A 16,290-nucleotide genomic window follows, 5' to 3' on the forward strand; every position below is an offset into this window, starting at 1 on the left:
CATTCGATTCATATTATAAAAGTGTAGTTTTCACGAAATAACAAAATATTCATTAATACTATAATTATTGCAAGGCAATAAAAATACAATACTATATAACAAAAAAATAAAAATTTGAAATTGACTTTATTATTGTTTACAGTTAAGCATCACTCCAATCGTCTAGCGTGTTGAATTTGGTAAATAGTTTGTGAAAATTCATACAAAGATAACATTTCGTGCTTATTCGTTCATGCAAGCAAAGTTCTCACACAATATTACCCATCTAGTTCCTTGTGATTATCATAACACGAACTTGCTAATTATATTTTATCATGAAACTGCATGCCCAACACTGGTAGAGACAACTGTCTTGTCTGTTTACTACCGGGTGACAAAAATGATCCCCAAATCAATTGGTTATAGGTCGTTACCTAAAGCAAATTAAACCAGAAGCCACACGAATGTTCAGAGAACTTTATTTCCTAAAGGAATTACTGGGAAGGTGTATGTTGCCCCAATTTTTAAACGTAATATACTAATTGTTTTGAGTATTTGCTCTTTATCTAAAACGGAATAATTTAAATATTTCCTTTTTCTTTTTAGTAAGAACTTTCATTTTTCTTCTTTTTCACTCTGAAAATGTAGATAAATGATCAGGATGAATGGGATGTGGATAGCATATATATTTTCTATATTTTTTCTTTATCAAAGACAGTTCTGAGTTACTGAGTATCATTATCTATAGTAGGGGTGGAGGAGTTTTAAGTTTAGCATTGATGTGATCACAAATTGTTTCTGTTTAGCACTGGAATTGCTGATAAAACTCAGTCAAGGACAAAGTCTAGGGTTTCTGTATCCACCTACATATATCTAGGTACATTTCTTTTGGAGTTATTTTTAATACAAAAGTAAAACAATAGCCCAGACCAATGTTTATGATATAGCAATAGAAGATAAAATACATACATATACCAAGGCTTTTTCCCCCTTCCAAGGGAGGTAGCCAAAAAGGGAAAGGAATAAAAACACTCCCACCCATTTCATCCCTAAATACACTCCACACCCCTCCCACCCTCCCTCTCATCTGAGCACCTCCTGAATGACGGGTCATCCCTGCACCCTGCCCACCGCCCTGGGTCAGAAGCAGTGTCGTAAGACAACACATCCACAGCAAGGCCGCTTCATTTAATCGGCGACCCCCCTTGCATATAAGGAGAGGACGGGGAGAAATCCCTTCGGGCTGCGTCAAAATTTACTCACACATACTACCCCACCCATTCCTCCTCATGCAATCACAACATCATCCATATACAACCATTCTCCACTCACCTCTGTCTTCCGTCCTCTCCCTTCCTTCCTCAACAGACATTCCCCTCTTCCCCAAAGCCCCCTTCACCCCATCCATCCACCTCATCCTAGGATGTCCCCTCATGTTCACTCCCTCCACATCTGCCTTCCATACCTCTTTTACTAGTCATCAGAATATATATTTTTCTTGGCAGAAATCAATATAAAAAACCTTGCTAAAAGCAAATACACTACCGAACAGAGCAGTGGCAATAGATTTGAGATGCCATATTGTTGTTTGTCCAGTCCCATCAATATCGATATGCGATGGCATTGACATGTACTGGGTGTTCTCCCACTCCAAGTGACGTCACCATGTTACATATTTTTCAAACAGTGCTACTGAGCTGAGTTTAATGCCATTCTTCAAGCTATGAAACTCCTCTACATCCCGCAGTATGATCAGATGCCAAAACCGCCTGTTAGTATCTGTGGCTATGAAGATGACTTTGATGACCGCAAGAATTATACCTCTAGACTTATGGGTACACAGGTTAGGTTTGACAAATTTATCATACTTTAATTTCTTCGACCTCCACATCTATCCAAAGATGGTGTCTCAAGTTGTATGGCTCCGTTTATTAGTGTATCACTTTGAGCAACTTTTCCTGTTATTGATTTTTGCCAAGAAAAGCATATATTATGTTGATGTATTATAATTTACAAAATAAATGATTGATTTTCTAATGCTATATCGCATAGGTGTGCACTTCTTAAAATTTACCGTAATTTTAACTAAGAGGTTGAATGCCAGAACATGAAAGGGACTTTTGACAAGATTATAATAGTAATAGTATCCAGAATTATGTAGTTTCACCAATTTTTGGTTTTGTAGTAATTTACTGTACACCTACATCATACATACATACATATACCAAAGGCTTTTTCCCTCTACATGGGGGGTAGCCTATGTCTCTTAATTGAACACTTGCCAACCACCTCTTGTATGGACATTTGTCCCCAGGAGGACATAAACCCACCTCAGGAATTGGCCCAGGACATAAGACACCACCAATTCCTGAATTGGGTATATGTCATGGGCCCAAATGTCTGCACAAGTGGTAGTTGGTGAGTGTTGGATTAAGAGACTGAAGTGTATTTATATACCTTGTATACTGGAAAGTAAACATTTAATTGTTTTAATTTTATTTATTCATTTATTTTTTACATTTATTTATTTATTTATTTTTGTTTATTTATTTATTTTTTATTCTTTTATCAAATGACCAGAGGTTTGAAAGAGTACTCTGTAGGTATACAGTCAGACCTCATCAAACACGAGTGTTAGGTTCCTTAGCCATCAAGCAGGACAAAATTTGTGTTGGGTGAATAATAGTTCTTATGTAAAAAAATAGGTTCTCAGATCCTCTCAAGACTGGTGAACAACATGGCCCTGTAGACTATTCAAATTGTGTTGTCACGAAGCTTGTTGCCTGAGCAGCTCGTTGCCTGAGCGGTTTAGGGTGTCGTTACTTGCGGCGAAGGTCGAGGTGAGGGTGGTTCAAATCCTGTCACCAGCAAAGTTGAACCAAGGGCATGGTTCATTAAATTCCATGCTACAAAGCCCTCTGCGAGGGGCACTGTCCTGGCCTCCCGATAGGGGGGAGTGTGTGACGTTAAACCATATCATCATCATCATGAATCATGGTCATAAAAACATAAGAATGAAGGAGACTGCAAAGGTGGTAGCTCTCCATCTGAAGCTGTTATAGTATAATGACCCAGCTCTGCCCCCAGTGATAGAAACTAGTTATTGTCATTGAAATGCAAAATGACCTTCCCCTTTCCATCTCTCCTTAGACTGAAGTGAGCACTGCTATGTCTCTATAATGAAGTTACGTTATCCAAAATGTGTAATAAACATAATAATTTAAATTTCCAGAAATTTTATATTGATACCTATGTGGTCAGACCAGCCAAGCAGCCAAAATGGAGAAGGCAGAGATGGAAATATGTAAAGGAGACAGCATGGATGAATTAATTACGATTGACGAAACAGGCGATGTCCAGGAAGTCCAGTCTGACGAAGTGGAAGTGATCCAAGATGTAGACAAGAATATAAACAATGGCACTGTAGGAGGTAAGCTACATGTTCTATGTCATTAGGTGAGATATTATTTATTTATATTATCATTATTATTTTTTTTTTTTTTTTTTTTTAGATCATTATTATTATTAGAGTATATATATATTTTTATGAAGGAAGTGCATTAATTAATTGTTAATCTTGTTTTGTGACAAGGGTTGCCGGAAGGATTCTTGTTGGATATTACTGGAGATGAATTGAGCGAAGACCTGAAGACCACTCCTGTAGAAATTCAAGAGAAACCTCCTACATATGACACGGTATTTAGTATTATTATTGATTATTATTATTATAATTTTTTTTTTTTTTTTTAATTATTATTATTATTATTATTATTATTTATTTATTTATTTTTTTTTTTTTTTTTTTTTTTTTGGTGCATTGGGAGGGATGGTGAATGGGAATGGAGTACTGTATGTGGGGATGAAATGGGTGGTAATGGATGTATGCCTTTGACTTTGGCTACCTCCCTTGTAAGGGGGAAAAAAGCCCCATGATATGTGAATGTACTTATTTTTCACTTATTTTGTTTATTCATTTCATTTATATATGTGTATATATATATATATATTTTATTATTACTATTATTATTACATATATTATGCTGTATCTTGCAACACTGCTTCTGACCCAGGGCAGTGGGCAAGATGCAGGGATGACCCGTCATCCAGGTGGAACCAAGATAAGAGGGAGGGAGGAGGGTGGATGGGAGTGTAGTATGCTGGGAGGGATTGGGTGGGATTTATTTATTTTATTTATTTATTTATTTATTTAGTTTTTTGCTACCTCCCTTGTAAGGGGAAGAAAGCCTTTGGTGTATGTACTTCATTTAATGGTGGGGTGGTTTAGGTGTTGTTATTCTCATTTATTTAGTACAGACGCTCCTCAACTTATGTTTTAGTTACGTTCCGAACGGCCGAACGTAACGTGAAAATGAACGTAAGTTGTTACTGTACGTTCCAGTAATGGATGACCGTTCATACTGTACTATACATCCATAAATTCTATTACCGTATCTTATAAAACACCCCTAAATCATTAATTATAAACATAACATTGTAAAATAATAACATTAATTTCAAATAAATTAAATTCAAGCAAGATAAAATTAGATGGTGGAGGAGAAGGAGGAGGAGGAGGCAAGGTACGTTCAATCTGTCGTTTGTGCCATGTAAACAATGGACGCAGCGTCATGCGTAAGTATAGTTTGAATGTCTCGTACTACGAAGAGCGCACTAAACTAAAAAATTCACTATTTTTTTTTCTTTTTATAGTCAGTTCAAACGTAAAACGAATGAACGTATGTAGAGGAGCGTCTGTATTGTCTTACATCTATCTATCTTTTCCTTTCAACTTTTATTACTTCCCTTGTACATACATACATATACAAAAAGGCTTTTTCCCCCATTACAAGGGAGGTCGCCAAAAATCAAAGGCATAGAAACCACTCCCATCTATTCCATCCCCTACATACTCCACTTCCCTCCCTTGTAAGGGGGAAAAAGCCCTTGGTAGTGATAATAATAATAAGTTTATTTGGCAATGAATCACATACATAAAATGCAGATAATGAAAAGAACACATAACTCAAAATAACAATTACAACTGCCGAGGATAACACAAAAAAAGCACGTAAGCTTATTTCCATTGTAGTCCTCATTAGGCTGTTTTTCTACACAAAGTTACACAGACAACATATGTAGGAGTTAAGGGGACCAGAGACAGTCATGAGTAATACCAGTCAGTACACGAATGACACATAAACATTATTATAGATTTGCTAATACTACTGAAATGTTTGTGACATGTAGGATATTGACACCAAGACTTGAGCACCATGTTTTCCTGAATGTTAGGAACCATCATGTGGAAGTGAAGTTGAGTGTGGTTGTTGTTGTTGTTGTTGTTGTTGTCGTTCCCTAGACTGTCTGTCCAAGCAGTCCCGTCTCCCCAAGGAATGCCACAGCCGAAACTGGGTTTTCCCACAAATCCTTTATAGAGTGTATGTTGTGTTGTTTGCGTGCATGATTGTGTATAATGCAGTCTTCCATTATGTGTTGTATGGTATGGGGTGAAGTGTTACATCCTGGGCAGCTATTCACAATGCGGTCATCCAGCCTCTTCTGGTAGCTTAGAGTACCACAATCCTTTTTCTCAACATGCAATGTTGAGTGTGGTTGTGAGTATTGATGATATTATTTTCTTTCAGGGTTTCACAGGGATTCTCACGGACTTAGAGTTCTCAACGGAAACGGGGAAGAAGATTCTGAATGATGCAAGACCTACCAAGAGATGTTTTAATTGCCTGGGGGATCACAATATCACAGACTGTAAAGAACAGCATAATCCACAAAAAATAGCTGCTAATCGCAAGGCATTCATGAGTAAAAAGGGACCAAATTTGTAAGTGAGAGCTTTTGGAATCCATTGTGTAGAGCAGATTTTTATTTAATTATTTAGTTTATTTATTTTTATTTTATTTATTTATTTATTTATTTATTTATTATTTATTTTATTTTTTTTGTATGAAAAAAAATCTTCTTAAATTGCATATAATCATGTTTTCACTGTAAAGCCCTCTTCCCTTTCTTCCTTTCTTTTAATCAACCTTTACCAACAAAGTTTTTGTTACAAGGGGAATGTCTGTTGAGCAGGAAAGGGAGAGGACAAGTGATAAGTGTGAATGGATGATAGATGTATGTATTCAAAGAAACTTTGTCTGAAAAAACCTTTATGAGGGAAATGTAAGAGTTAGATTATATTGCTTTGAGAAGATATTTCTCCTGTATAGTAAATTATTGTAGAAAAGGAATTTTATTTCTCTCTCTCTCTCTCTCTCTCCCTCCCTCTCTTTACTTGAACCTGACTTAGAAGATATTTCTCCTGTATAGTAAATTATTGTAGAAAAGAATTTTTCTCTCTCTCTCTGTCTCTCTCTCTCTCTCTCTCTCTCTCTCTCTCTCTCTCTCTCTCTCTCACACACACACACACACAAAATTTGAACCGAACTTTAATACCATTTATTATTCCGAAGGCGATACCATGAAGATGGCGAGAACCGCTTCAGTCAACTTCAACCAGGAAAAATTAGCGAAAACCTCCGCCATGCCCTTGGTCTACGTCACAACCAGTTACCCGAGTTTGTGTACAGAATGAGGGTGCTCGGATATCCACCAGGATGGCTCCACCAGGCGGAGGAACACAGGGCTTCCATGGCTTGTTATGGAAGCAATGGACTAGGTTGGATATATTTACGAACTCGAATAGAATTATTTTTGTAGTTGGATAGGGGTATAAGAATGTTGTCACTGTTCCTAGGTCGTAGAAAGCAGCCAGGTCATTGTGAGGACTGAGATCCCTTTTACGTAATTTTTCTCCCTTGTTTTGACTCGGCCACCCTCCGTACAAAGGAAATGAAAAGGTTCTTGGTGTGTACATATACTAGTATAGTGTTCACTTGCTGGTCAGATTATTCTATGAATTTTTTGAGTTGAGGTTTTTGTCAGTGAAATGAAATAGTCCGGTATTAGCTAGAATAGTCTGGTATTATCTATAATGAAGCAGCCTTGCTGTGGATGTGCTGTGTCTTGCGACACTGCCTCTGACCCAGGGCAGTGGATAAATTGCAGGGATGACCCATCATCCAGGAGGTGCTAAGATAAGATGGAGGGTGGAGGGGGGTGGAGTGTATTTAGGGATGGAATGGGTGGGAGTGGTTTTGTGCCTTTTTCTTTTTGGCTACCTCCCTTGAAAGGGGGAAAAGGCCTTGGTATAAGTATGTATGTACATTAGTATAGTGTTCACTTGCTGGTCAGATTATTCTATGAATTTTTTGAGTAGAGGTTTTTGTCAGTGAAATGAAATAGGCTGGTATTAGCTAGAATAAACCCAACAATGTGTGCGAGTATTCAACTTGTGTTGAAGAGGTTAACACCAGAAATATGCAAATTTTTATTCATAAATTGAGGAAGAAGAATGGAATTTAATGTTAATTTTCACTCTTTTTCTTTGGCAGAAGTATCCCATCCAGATGAAGAGGAAGGAGAAACAGACGTAATAACCATCAGATATAAACCGGAAAAGTTGGTCAGCTTTCCGGGTTTCAACGTCCCCGTTCCGCGAGGAGTTAGAGACGTAAGACTCGTTTTCTTAGAAAAATAGAAATTAAAAACAAAATCTAAGATATCTAAATCAAATTTCAGTTGCATTTGTTTGCATACACATAAAAGATGTGATTATTAATAGAATTTATATCTGTCTATCTATATACATACATATAGCAAAGGCTTTTTTTCCCCCCTTATAAGGGAGGTAGCCAAAAAACAAAGGCATAAAAACTACTCCCACCCATTCCATCCCTATCACACTCCACTCCACTCTATATACCAAAGGCATTTTCTCCCTTACAAGGGAGGTAGCCAAATCAAAAGGTACATACCCACTCCCACCCATTCCACTTCCATCCATTCCACTCCCACCCATCCCACTCCCACCCATTCCACTCCCACCCATTCCACTCCCACCCATTCCACTCCCACCCATTCCACTTCCATCCATTCCACTTCCATCCATTCCACTTCCATCCATTCCACTCCCACCCATTCCACTCCCACCCATTCCACTCCCACCCATTCCACTCCCACCCATTCCACTTCCACCCATTCCACTTCCACCCATTCCACTTCCACCCATTCCACTCCCATCAACCACCCTTTCCTCCCTCTCATCTTAGCTCCTCCTGGATGACGGGTCATCCCTGCATCCTGCCCACTGCCCTGTTAAATACTTATCAAAGGGCCTTTTTCCCCTTATATGGGGTGTAGCCAAATCTGAAAAAGGCATTAGCCCGACGGAGAAATCCCTTTCAAGAGAAGCAAGAACCATGCAAGTACAACTATGATCATGTCACTCCCATCCACCACCCTTCCCTCCCTCCCTCCCTCTTATCTTGGCTCCTCCTGGATGACAGGTAATCCCTGCATCTCTAGGTGATGCCAGGTTGAAGAAATTATTTGTGAGGAATTTCGTTACTGCAATATTGTCGGCATTATAACAGTATATATGCACACAATTTCTACACATTATCACTGGCTACCTCCCTTGTAAGGGGGAAAACTTTTTTGGTATATGTATGTATGTATATATGCACACCTAAGGCCCTTTCCCATTTATAAGTTAGATCATGAATTGAATTATATTCCAGGAATGGCGAGAATATAACTATCCGCCGATGCAACCCCACCACAGGCGCGAGGAATTTGCGAAGTTCATGGAGAAGCATCGCGTGCAGGCATACAAGAAGCGAAAGCTAAAGAAGAGTGACACAGAGGCGCGTGCCGATACATCTGCGGACATGGAGGTTGAAAGTAAGTTCCAAACGAAAAGGTATCCTGTAAGTACGTACATATGTACACCAACGGCTTTTTTCCCCCTTACAGGGGAGGTAGGGGTGGAGGTAGAATGTAGATTGAGAGAAGCAAGTAAATGCCTTGGTGGATTGAAAAGTGTAATGAGAAATAGACATCTGGGAATGGATGCTAAGAGGAGGTTATATGAAGGAGTGATTGTGCCAACAGCATTGTATGGGGCAGAAACATGGAACATAAGAGAGAAGGAGTTTGAATGTGTTTGAGATGAAATGTCTGAGAAGTATGATAGGGGTTACTAGGCTAGATAGAGTTAGAAATGAGGAGGTGAGGAGGAGAACAAGGGTGGAAAGGGAACTGGGAGATAGGGTTGATGGAAGAGTATTAGGATGGTTTGGACACATGGAAAGAATGAGTGAAGAAAGATTAGTAAAAGAAGTATGGAAGGCAGAGGTGGAAGGAGTGAATATAAGGGGGCGTCCTAGGATGAGGTGCATGGATGGGGTGAAAGAGGCATTACAAAAGAGAGGAATGTATGTGGAGGAAAGACAGGAGAGGACAGAAGATAGGGGTGAATGGAGAGGGGTTGTGTATAGATGATGCTGTGATGCATGAGGGGGAGTGGGTGGGGGATGTGGGGTGAGGAAGTATGTATGAGAAAAAATTTGACGCAGCCCAAAGGGATTTCTCCCTGTCTTCTCCTTTTCTGCATGGGGGGGACAGAGAGGGTGGGGTCGCTGTATTTATGAAGCAGCCTTGCTGTGGATGTGCTGTGTCTTGTGACACTGCTTCTGACCCAGGGCAGTGGACAGGATGCAGGGATGACCTGTCATCCAGGAGATGCCAAGATAAGAGGGAGGGAGGAGGGTGGAGGGGAGTGGAATATATAGGAAATGGAATGGGTGGGAGTGGTTTGTATCCCTTTTTCTTTTTGGCTACCCCCTGTGTAGGGGGAAAAAGCCTTTTGTATATGTATGTATGTATGTATGTAGAAGGGAGGTAGCCAAAGTCAAAGGCATAAATCCACTCCCACTTATTTCATCTCCACATACTCCACTCCCATTCGCCACCCCTCCCTCCCTCTATTCTTGGCCCCTCCTGGATTATAGAGTAAAAAGAAGAAAGTAGGTACTGTATCTGGGTGGAATGAAATGTGTTCTGAGAAAGGGGTTCATGCGACATAGATAAAAGAAAAAACTTTCGTATGCCTTGCAATGTTAGTGGTTTTAATTTTTTTTTTTTTTTTTTTTTTTTTTTTTTTTTTTTAATTGTTTATTTATTTATTATTTTTTTTCAGATGCACCTGGCGAAAGTTCTAAAATTGTGTTTAATCCGCCCCTTCCAGAAGATCCACTTCCTCCTCCTCCTCCTCCCCCACCACCTCCGCCGCCCCCAGAGGTAAGATGCTCGACATATCCAGAAAATTCTTGTGTTTGAGGAAATGACACAAACACTATGTAACCCTCGATTCTGTTGTTTCCAGATGACGCTCTTCTTGTGGGAGTGGTTTTCCTTCAGTTTATTACGATAATTTGATATTAGGTGGAATAATGATATAATAATTGTTAGTTTGATATTAACTGGAATAATGATATAGTTTAACATCACAAACTCCTCCCATCAGAAGGCTAGGACAGTGCCCCTCACAGAGGGCTTTGTAGCATGGTATTTAATGAACCATGCCCTTGGTTCAGCTTCACCGATGGCAGGATTCGAACCACCATCCCCTCGACCTTTGGCGCAAGTAACGACGCCTTAACCCGATCAACCAGTGAGCTTCCAAACTGGAATAATGGTAGCAATAATTGATGCCTCACCGTCCTAGCCCTCTGATAGTGGGGGAGTTTGTGACATTAACCACTTCCATGCGGTGACGCCTACGTAGGCGTCATGAGGAGCAAGTGGGTACACGATGATGCCGACGTCGGCGTCTTGATTATATTTATTGTAGTCGTACCTACGTAACCTCCATTCTCTCTAAACTGGCTTCATCATATTTTCTATGGTTATCAAAATTCACGGGTGAAAGAGAACGAACGATTGAGCATTGACTTTATTTTTTATAATGCGATTATTATGATGCAACATCGCACGTCAGGCAGCTAATGCTGCCAGATGTGCGATGTGCCCCAGAGTCATCAGGTTTCAATGAGCAGAAAATCCGTAGCCCCATTACGGCTGGTAACAGTCCTCAGGTCTTTTCACAGATCTCTCTGGGAAGAGACTTTGGACAGTTGTCCGTATTTACCTAATTGTAGTATACAGGAGAGAAGCAATGCTCATGGGGTCCAGTCTCCTATAATTTTCTAACATACCGAGATTCAAATTCATTAACAGTTCCAACTTGATCTATATCTTTGATTTCTTATTATCATATTTACTGGCTGAGCGGGTTAGGGCATCGTTACTTGCGGTAAAGGTCGAGGGGATGGCGGTTCGAATCCTGCCACCGGTGAAGTTGAACCAAGGGCATGGTTCGTTAAACACCATGTTACAAAGCCCTCTGTAAGGGGCACAGTCCTAGCCTTTCGATGGGAGGAGTTTGTGATGTTAAACCATATCATCATCATATTTAGATATGAAGTCATGTATTGTTTGAGCTTGGTCTATATCACTGTCTAAGCTATTCCACGTATTTATACATCTATACAAAAAACTGTATTTCTTCATCCTTTCAATGTTGTAATTGGTGTTGGGTTCATTCTGTATCACCACCTGGAAGTAGTCCGAGGCAATTATATTCACAAATGGCTTGTTTAAAGTAGGTTTTGTCCCATTGAGCATTGAGGGTTTATTTCTTAGCTGAATAAAATCATCTAGCATGAACAATAGTAAATATACAAGAACAGTAGTTACTTACTAGTGGAGGAGGTCCTGTAAGATGGCAATCAGAGGACACTGTCTAATGTCACCTATCTTTCTGTGTGTGTGTGTGTGTGTATATATATATATATATTTTCTCTCTCTCTCTCTCTCTCTCTCTCTCTCTCTCTCTCTCTCTCTCTCTCTCTCTCCCAGCTCCCACTATTCTGTTTCATATTCTTCTACTTCTTCCCCTTCTTCTTCTTCTTCTTCTTTTTCTTGCTCAGCCTTTCTACATATGTTTACTGTACAAGGAGGTTTTAATTTCAGGACCTGGAAGAAGGTGAACTCAGCGAAGATTCTCAAGACTCCATCTCCGTACTGGAAGACAAAAGAAACAAGATTCTTAAAGAACTCGGACAAGACTCCGAAGACTCGAAGGACAGCCAGTCCAAAGTGCCTGCAGCAACCGCAAGCGCGGCAGTTGAGAGGTGCAAAAGCACGAGCAGCACGAGCGAGAAGAACTACAATTCCGACAGCAACAGCCAAGACTCGCAAGAGAACTCGAACGACTCTTCGGTCGTCGAAAAGCGACATCACCGCAGCGAATCCAAAAGCTTTGTGTTGGGTGCGACTATTCCGGGGAGCTGTACCCCGTTTACGGTTCTCCCGCATCCCGATCTCTGGACTGTAGACGTGCACGACCACATTCTGTTTGAGAACCTGCCGGATGCTCTTGGGACGTGGAACAAGATGAAAGGGTTGGTGAACAAGGTCAAGAAACGTATGAACGAGCTCCACAGTGACGAGGAAACCTGAGCGTACGAGGCCCATGACGCTTCATTCACACATTGAACATTTGTTTTAAGTCAGAAGTAATTCTCATGCTCTGGTGTTTTCCAGAATTGTACAAATTCATAAATTAGAATTTCATGTTCCTTCATGTTTTGTCACGAGACACGGTCACGAGACACGGCCTAGCAGAGTATAAACATTTACATAGATGTTCTTGATGTGAAGTATCAGTATTGGTATCTTATGAAGAATTTTTTTTATAGTTTAGGACTCAGACCAAGCCAGAACAAAATTTATAAATGCCATGAAGGAACTCTTGGCTTAATTTTTTTTTTTTTTTTTTTTTTTTTTCTCCAGTTGTTTACCCAAGGGGGCAGTGTAGCGGTGTATTTTCACATATTTGGTCCAGTCACCACTATGCGTGTGTGTGTGGGGGGGCTAGATTTCAGTTCTATGTAGATTTCTCTCTCTCTTCCTCTTGCAAGATTGCAGTCGGGATAAACGAAAAGATTGCACAATTGCAAATAGGCTCATTAATTTAGTATCTTCCCTGCCATATATGGTTTGTTTAAATGTAATTCTGAGGAGATGGATGATGAAGACATATCTTGAGGTCTGAGTTTTATTCCTGGCTGGTTTTCATTCTTTGCTTTCAGCTTTCCACTGAAGAAGCATTAGAACCATTTTGTAATCTGGGGTGCCAGAGAATGTCACTCCTGGTAGTTTTGTAGTATTTTTTTTTTTTTTCTCTTTTCTTTTCTTTTCTTTTCTTTTTACGTCATAGACGCTCACCCCCCTCCCTATCAGAAGGCAAGGACGATATCCCTTACAGAAGATTTTGTAGTGTGGAATTTAATGAACCATGCCCTTAATTCAACTCACCGGTGGCAGGGTTCGAACCTCCATCATCTCAACCTTTGCCTAAAGTAACAACACCTTAACTTGCTCACTCAGTGAGCTTCTTGTAGGATCTGTAGTCCCTGTAAACAGGTATTAGGGGGTCTCGGACTGGCAGCACCTGACTGTAGAGAGTACCAAAGTTGGAAAAGGTTACGAAATTGCCTAAAGCTTCATTCATGTGAGCATATAGCCTCTGGTGGCGCAATTAAGAAACCAATTTAGTGGCGGATTCACCGTCTTTATCCACAGACGAATACAAACATTTTGCAAAATTGTCTGGGTAGGCAACAAGTTTGTCATTGAACAGATTTCGTGCTTGTCTGGAGGTATCGTATATTTGTGGGAACGGAACTTTAAGGTGAAACGAGTCGGGAATAAAACTCTGATCTACGCTCATATCCTCTCCACCTAATTTCCCCTAATTTATCTCATTTGTCTTTCTCTAAACATTAAACGTAAGTCTCAGGTAATTATTGAAGATTTACCTCTGCCTTCATTCCATTTTAGTTTTTTTTAAGAAATTCCCTTATTAGAAGAGACGAGGAGACCAAATCTTCCTCTGTTTAAATTTCTCTGTTAGAAGGTTCTCCGTAAATTAGGATTTTCATGAAAGTAGCAGTTGACGACAAGACTGACGAGTTAAACACCATGCTCCGTCCTCATATGGTGTTTAACTAGTCAAGTTATGATTTATCACAATTTACGAATTGGGAGTCAGACTGAAGTCGAAGGAAGCGCACATGTACAGTGTATTGCTGAAGTGAGCTTCCCAAGGTGCTGAAGGTTGTGTAGTCGAGTTGACATATTATTTCATTAATAATTTTTCTTTTATGTATTTATTTTCATTTGTTTATTTCTTCCTATTATTATATATGTGTGTGTGTGTGTGTTTATGATACAGATAGTTCTTTATTTATAATTTTTCAATTATGATTTTATTTTCATTTGTTTATTTCTTATTATTATATATATGTGTGTGTGTATATATACAGATAGTTCTTAATTTATGTAATATGTAGGGACCGACAGGCATCTCATAAATAAGAAAATCTCGTAAATTTACGTCTGGTTTGGGGTAAGAAGGGTACCAAGGTATCCACCACATAAAACTACTTTTTGTGCTCCAGTAGAAATGTTATTTGTAATCAAGAACCCGATTCATGTTAATTCAATCAAACCACATAATTCAAATAAAATATTTTATCATTCGTGTTAAACGAAATTCACGTCAAATAAATTTGCGTAAATTAAGAACTACCAGTGTACGTATATATATATTTTTTTCTCTCGTATCTTTCTTTACTTCTGGGTGTGTGTGGGGTGACTTGACCTGCTTTGTTATCAGGGAGAAAGGTTCTTTGATATAGATATAATTGAATTGATCTACTCTTCAATCCATGGGGATGAATATTATGTTCAGACGAGGAAGAATCATAGACGTGGTGAAAGGTTCCTGTAAGGAGGACATCAGAAAAGAGAGATAGTAAGACATAAGTTCCCCTTTACAAGTTAAAGAAAAAAAATTAAATAAATTTTTATATGTACAGTGCAGCGACAGGCTGGATAAACTGAACCCATGGGTCGTAAATTGGTGACCCGTGGATATAAGGGACGAGAAATGGGTGTGGGTGAAGGGCGGATGTATAGTGCCTTTGCTAGAATCCCCGTGGAAGGAGGAAAGGGCCTTTTGGTACATGTACGTATTTTTAAAATGTGCCGTTAGCGCTTCATGTGGGCATTATATATCAAAGAGAAGTCTGATTACACTCTTGGGGTTAAATCATACATATAGGAATTAATCCAAAAATAAGAAATTAGAAATGTATAGTTTTACTGTGTGGGTCACGCTACGCTGCTCCCGTGGTTAAACGGTGAAGGTAATTACTGAACTAGAAGGACGTGTAAGTGCAAATCTAATAGTTATATATCCTGTTCCTCTCTCTCTCTCTCTCTCTCTCTCTCTCTCTCTCTCTCTCTCTCTCTCTCTCTAGCTTTCTTCCTCCAAAAAATGAACTAGACATTGAACATAAGTATTATTCTCAGAATCAATTAAATTCTTCAACATTGTAGCATATTTTTATCAACATTGATCTGGCTGAAAAAACATTATTGTAAGCTCCTTTCTTCCTGTGTCCCATTTATGATCCATCAGTCTGTTGGCTTGGCTCTCTCTTATGGGAGATCTACAGCTCACAGGTAACCAGCGGTATTAAGGGAACACAGGAGTGGTGTTCTTGTCCCCCATGCTCAATTAAAATGTGTGTGCTACCATGTTGAAGGAGTTAGAGGTGAGGAAACATGATAGTCATATGTGTGGGTATGTGTATATATATATATGTATATGTGTGTATATATATATATGTATGTATATATGTGTGTGTGTGTATATATATATATATACAGTTTTTCTTTTTTCTTTTTTTTTTCTTTTTTTCTTCATCACAATCATTCACCATCGTAGGGTAACCTAAGTTCACATGCAAATGTTCTCGTCAACATAGCTTATCACTTTCCATGTTTTTTGTAAACAAAAATTAAACCCATCACGTCAATTTATTAAGTATTCCACACTGCATTTTGGGTAAGTGGTCCTCATGATAGGTTTGTATTTGTAAAATAGTTGAGCAATGATTTAATTTCCATTGCCGTAATGGCACGTGAAAATGACATTGACCAGATCTAGGAAATAAAGATGACAAGTTTTCTAGACGTGTTTCAGAGCGAATCATTTTTTTTTTACAGACTCGACGGAGATTTCCTCCGTCATTAAAAATAGAATAAATTGTTCAATTTCCTTTTGCATTGTTATTGCTTGATTACATTTTTGTTAATGTCGGGGAATTGTACTCCACTGATACGTTACAACACATGAGGAGTCTACACCGTGAGGTGCCGAGTCCTTGCGACTAAATCTGTCACCTTTGCTGTATGCACTTAGACTATTCAGGGAGGCAGTCACTGCCAGGAATCGAAGAGGAGTGCGGGACTCAAACCCACAACTAGGAAGATGTA

The 16,290-nt window shown here is 39.2% G+C and overlaps 1 protein-coding gene across 3 annotated transcripts; it reads left to right on the forward strand.

The window, feature by feature from the left end:
- Positions 1 to 134: 134 nt before the first annotated feature.
- LOC143033235 (zinc finger CCHC domain-containing protein 8) lies at positions 135 to 16,072 on the forward strand. Of its 3 annotated transcripts, none has more exons than XM_076198435.1 (9): positions 135 to 179; positions 3,212 to 3,409; positions 3,572 to 3,675; positions 5,625 to 5,818; positions 6,450 to 6,655; positions 7,431 to 7,549; positions 8,619 to 8,781; positions 10,079 to 10,179; positions 11,914 to 16,072. In XM_076198435.1, exons 2-9 carry the CDS (start codon positions 3,259 to 3,261, stop codon positions 12,400 to 12,402), a joined length of 1,527 nt encoding a protein of 508 aa, XP_076054550.1. In that variant the 5' UTR covers positions 135 to 179; positions 3,212 to 3,258; the 3' UTR covers positions 12,403 to 16,072. The 3 variants fall into 3 exon arrangements, with proteins under 3 accessions (XP_076054550.1, XP_076054552.1, XP_076054551.1); XM_076198437.1 differs by lacking the exon at positions 135 to 179 and adding an exon at positions 248 to 486; XM_076198436.1 differs by lacking the exon at positions 135 to 179 and having other exon boundaries at positions 2,800 to 3,409.
- Positions 16,073 to 16,290: the final 218 nt, after the last annotated feature.

The sequence above is a fragment of the Oratosquilla oratoria genome, chromosome 15 (assembly GCF_046742065.1).
Source record: "Oratosquilla oratoria isolate Oo_2021 chromosome 15, ASM4674206v1, whole genome shotgun sequence".
In the NCBI taxonomy this organism is placed as follows: Eukaryota; Metazoa; Arthropoda; class Malacostraca; order Stomatopoda; family Squillidae; genus Oratosquilla; species Oratosquilla oratoria.

Coding starts and splice junctions, on each gene's coding strand:
- LOC143033235 (XM_076198435.1), top strand. CDS start 3,259: ATGGAGAAGGCAGAGATGGAAATATGTAAAGGAGACAGCATGGATGAA. Junction 5,819..6,449: donor AGTAAAAAGGGACCAAATTT/GTAAGTGAGAGC, acceptor ATTATTCCGAAG/GCGATACCATGAAGATGGCG. Junction 10,180..11,913: donor CACCTCCGCCGCCCCCAGAG/GTAAGATGCTCG, acceptor TTTTAATTTCAG/GACCTGGAAGAAGGTGAACT.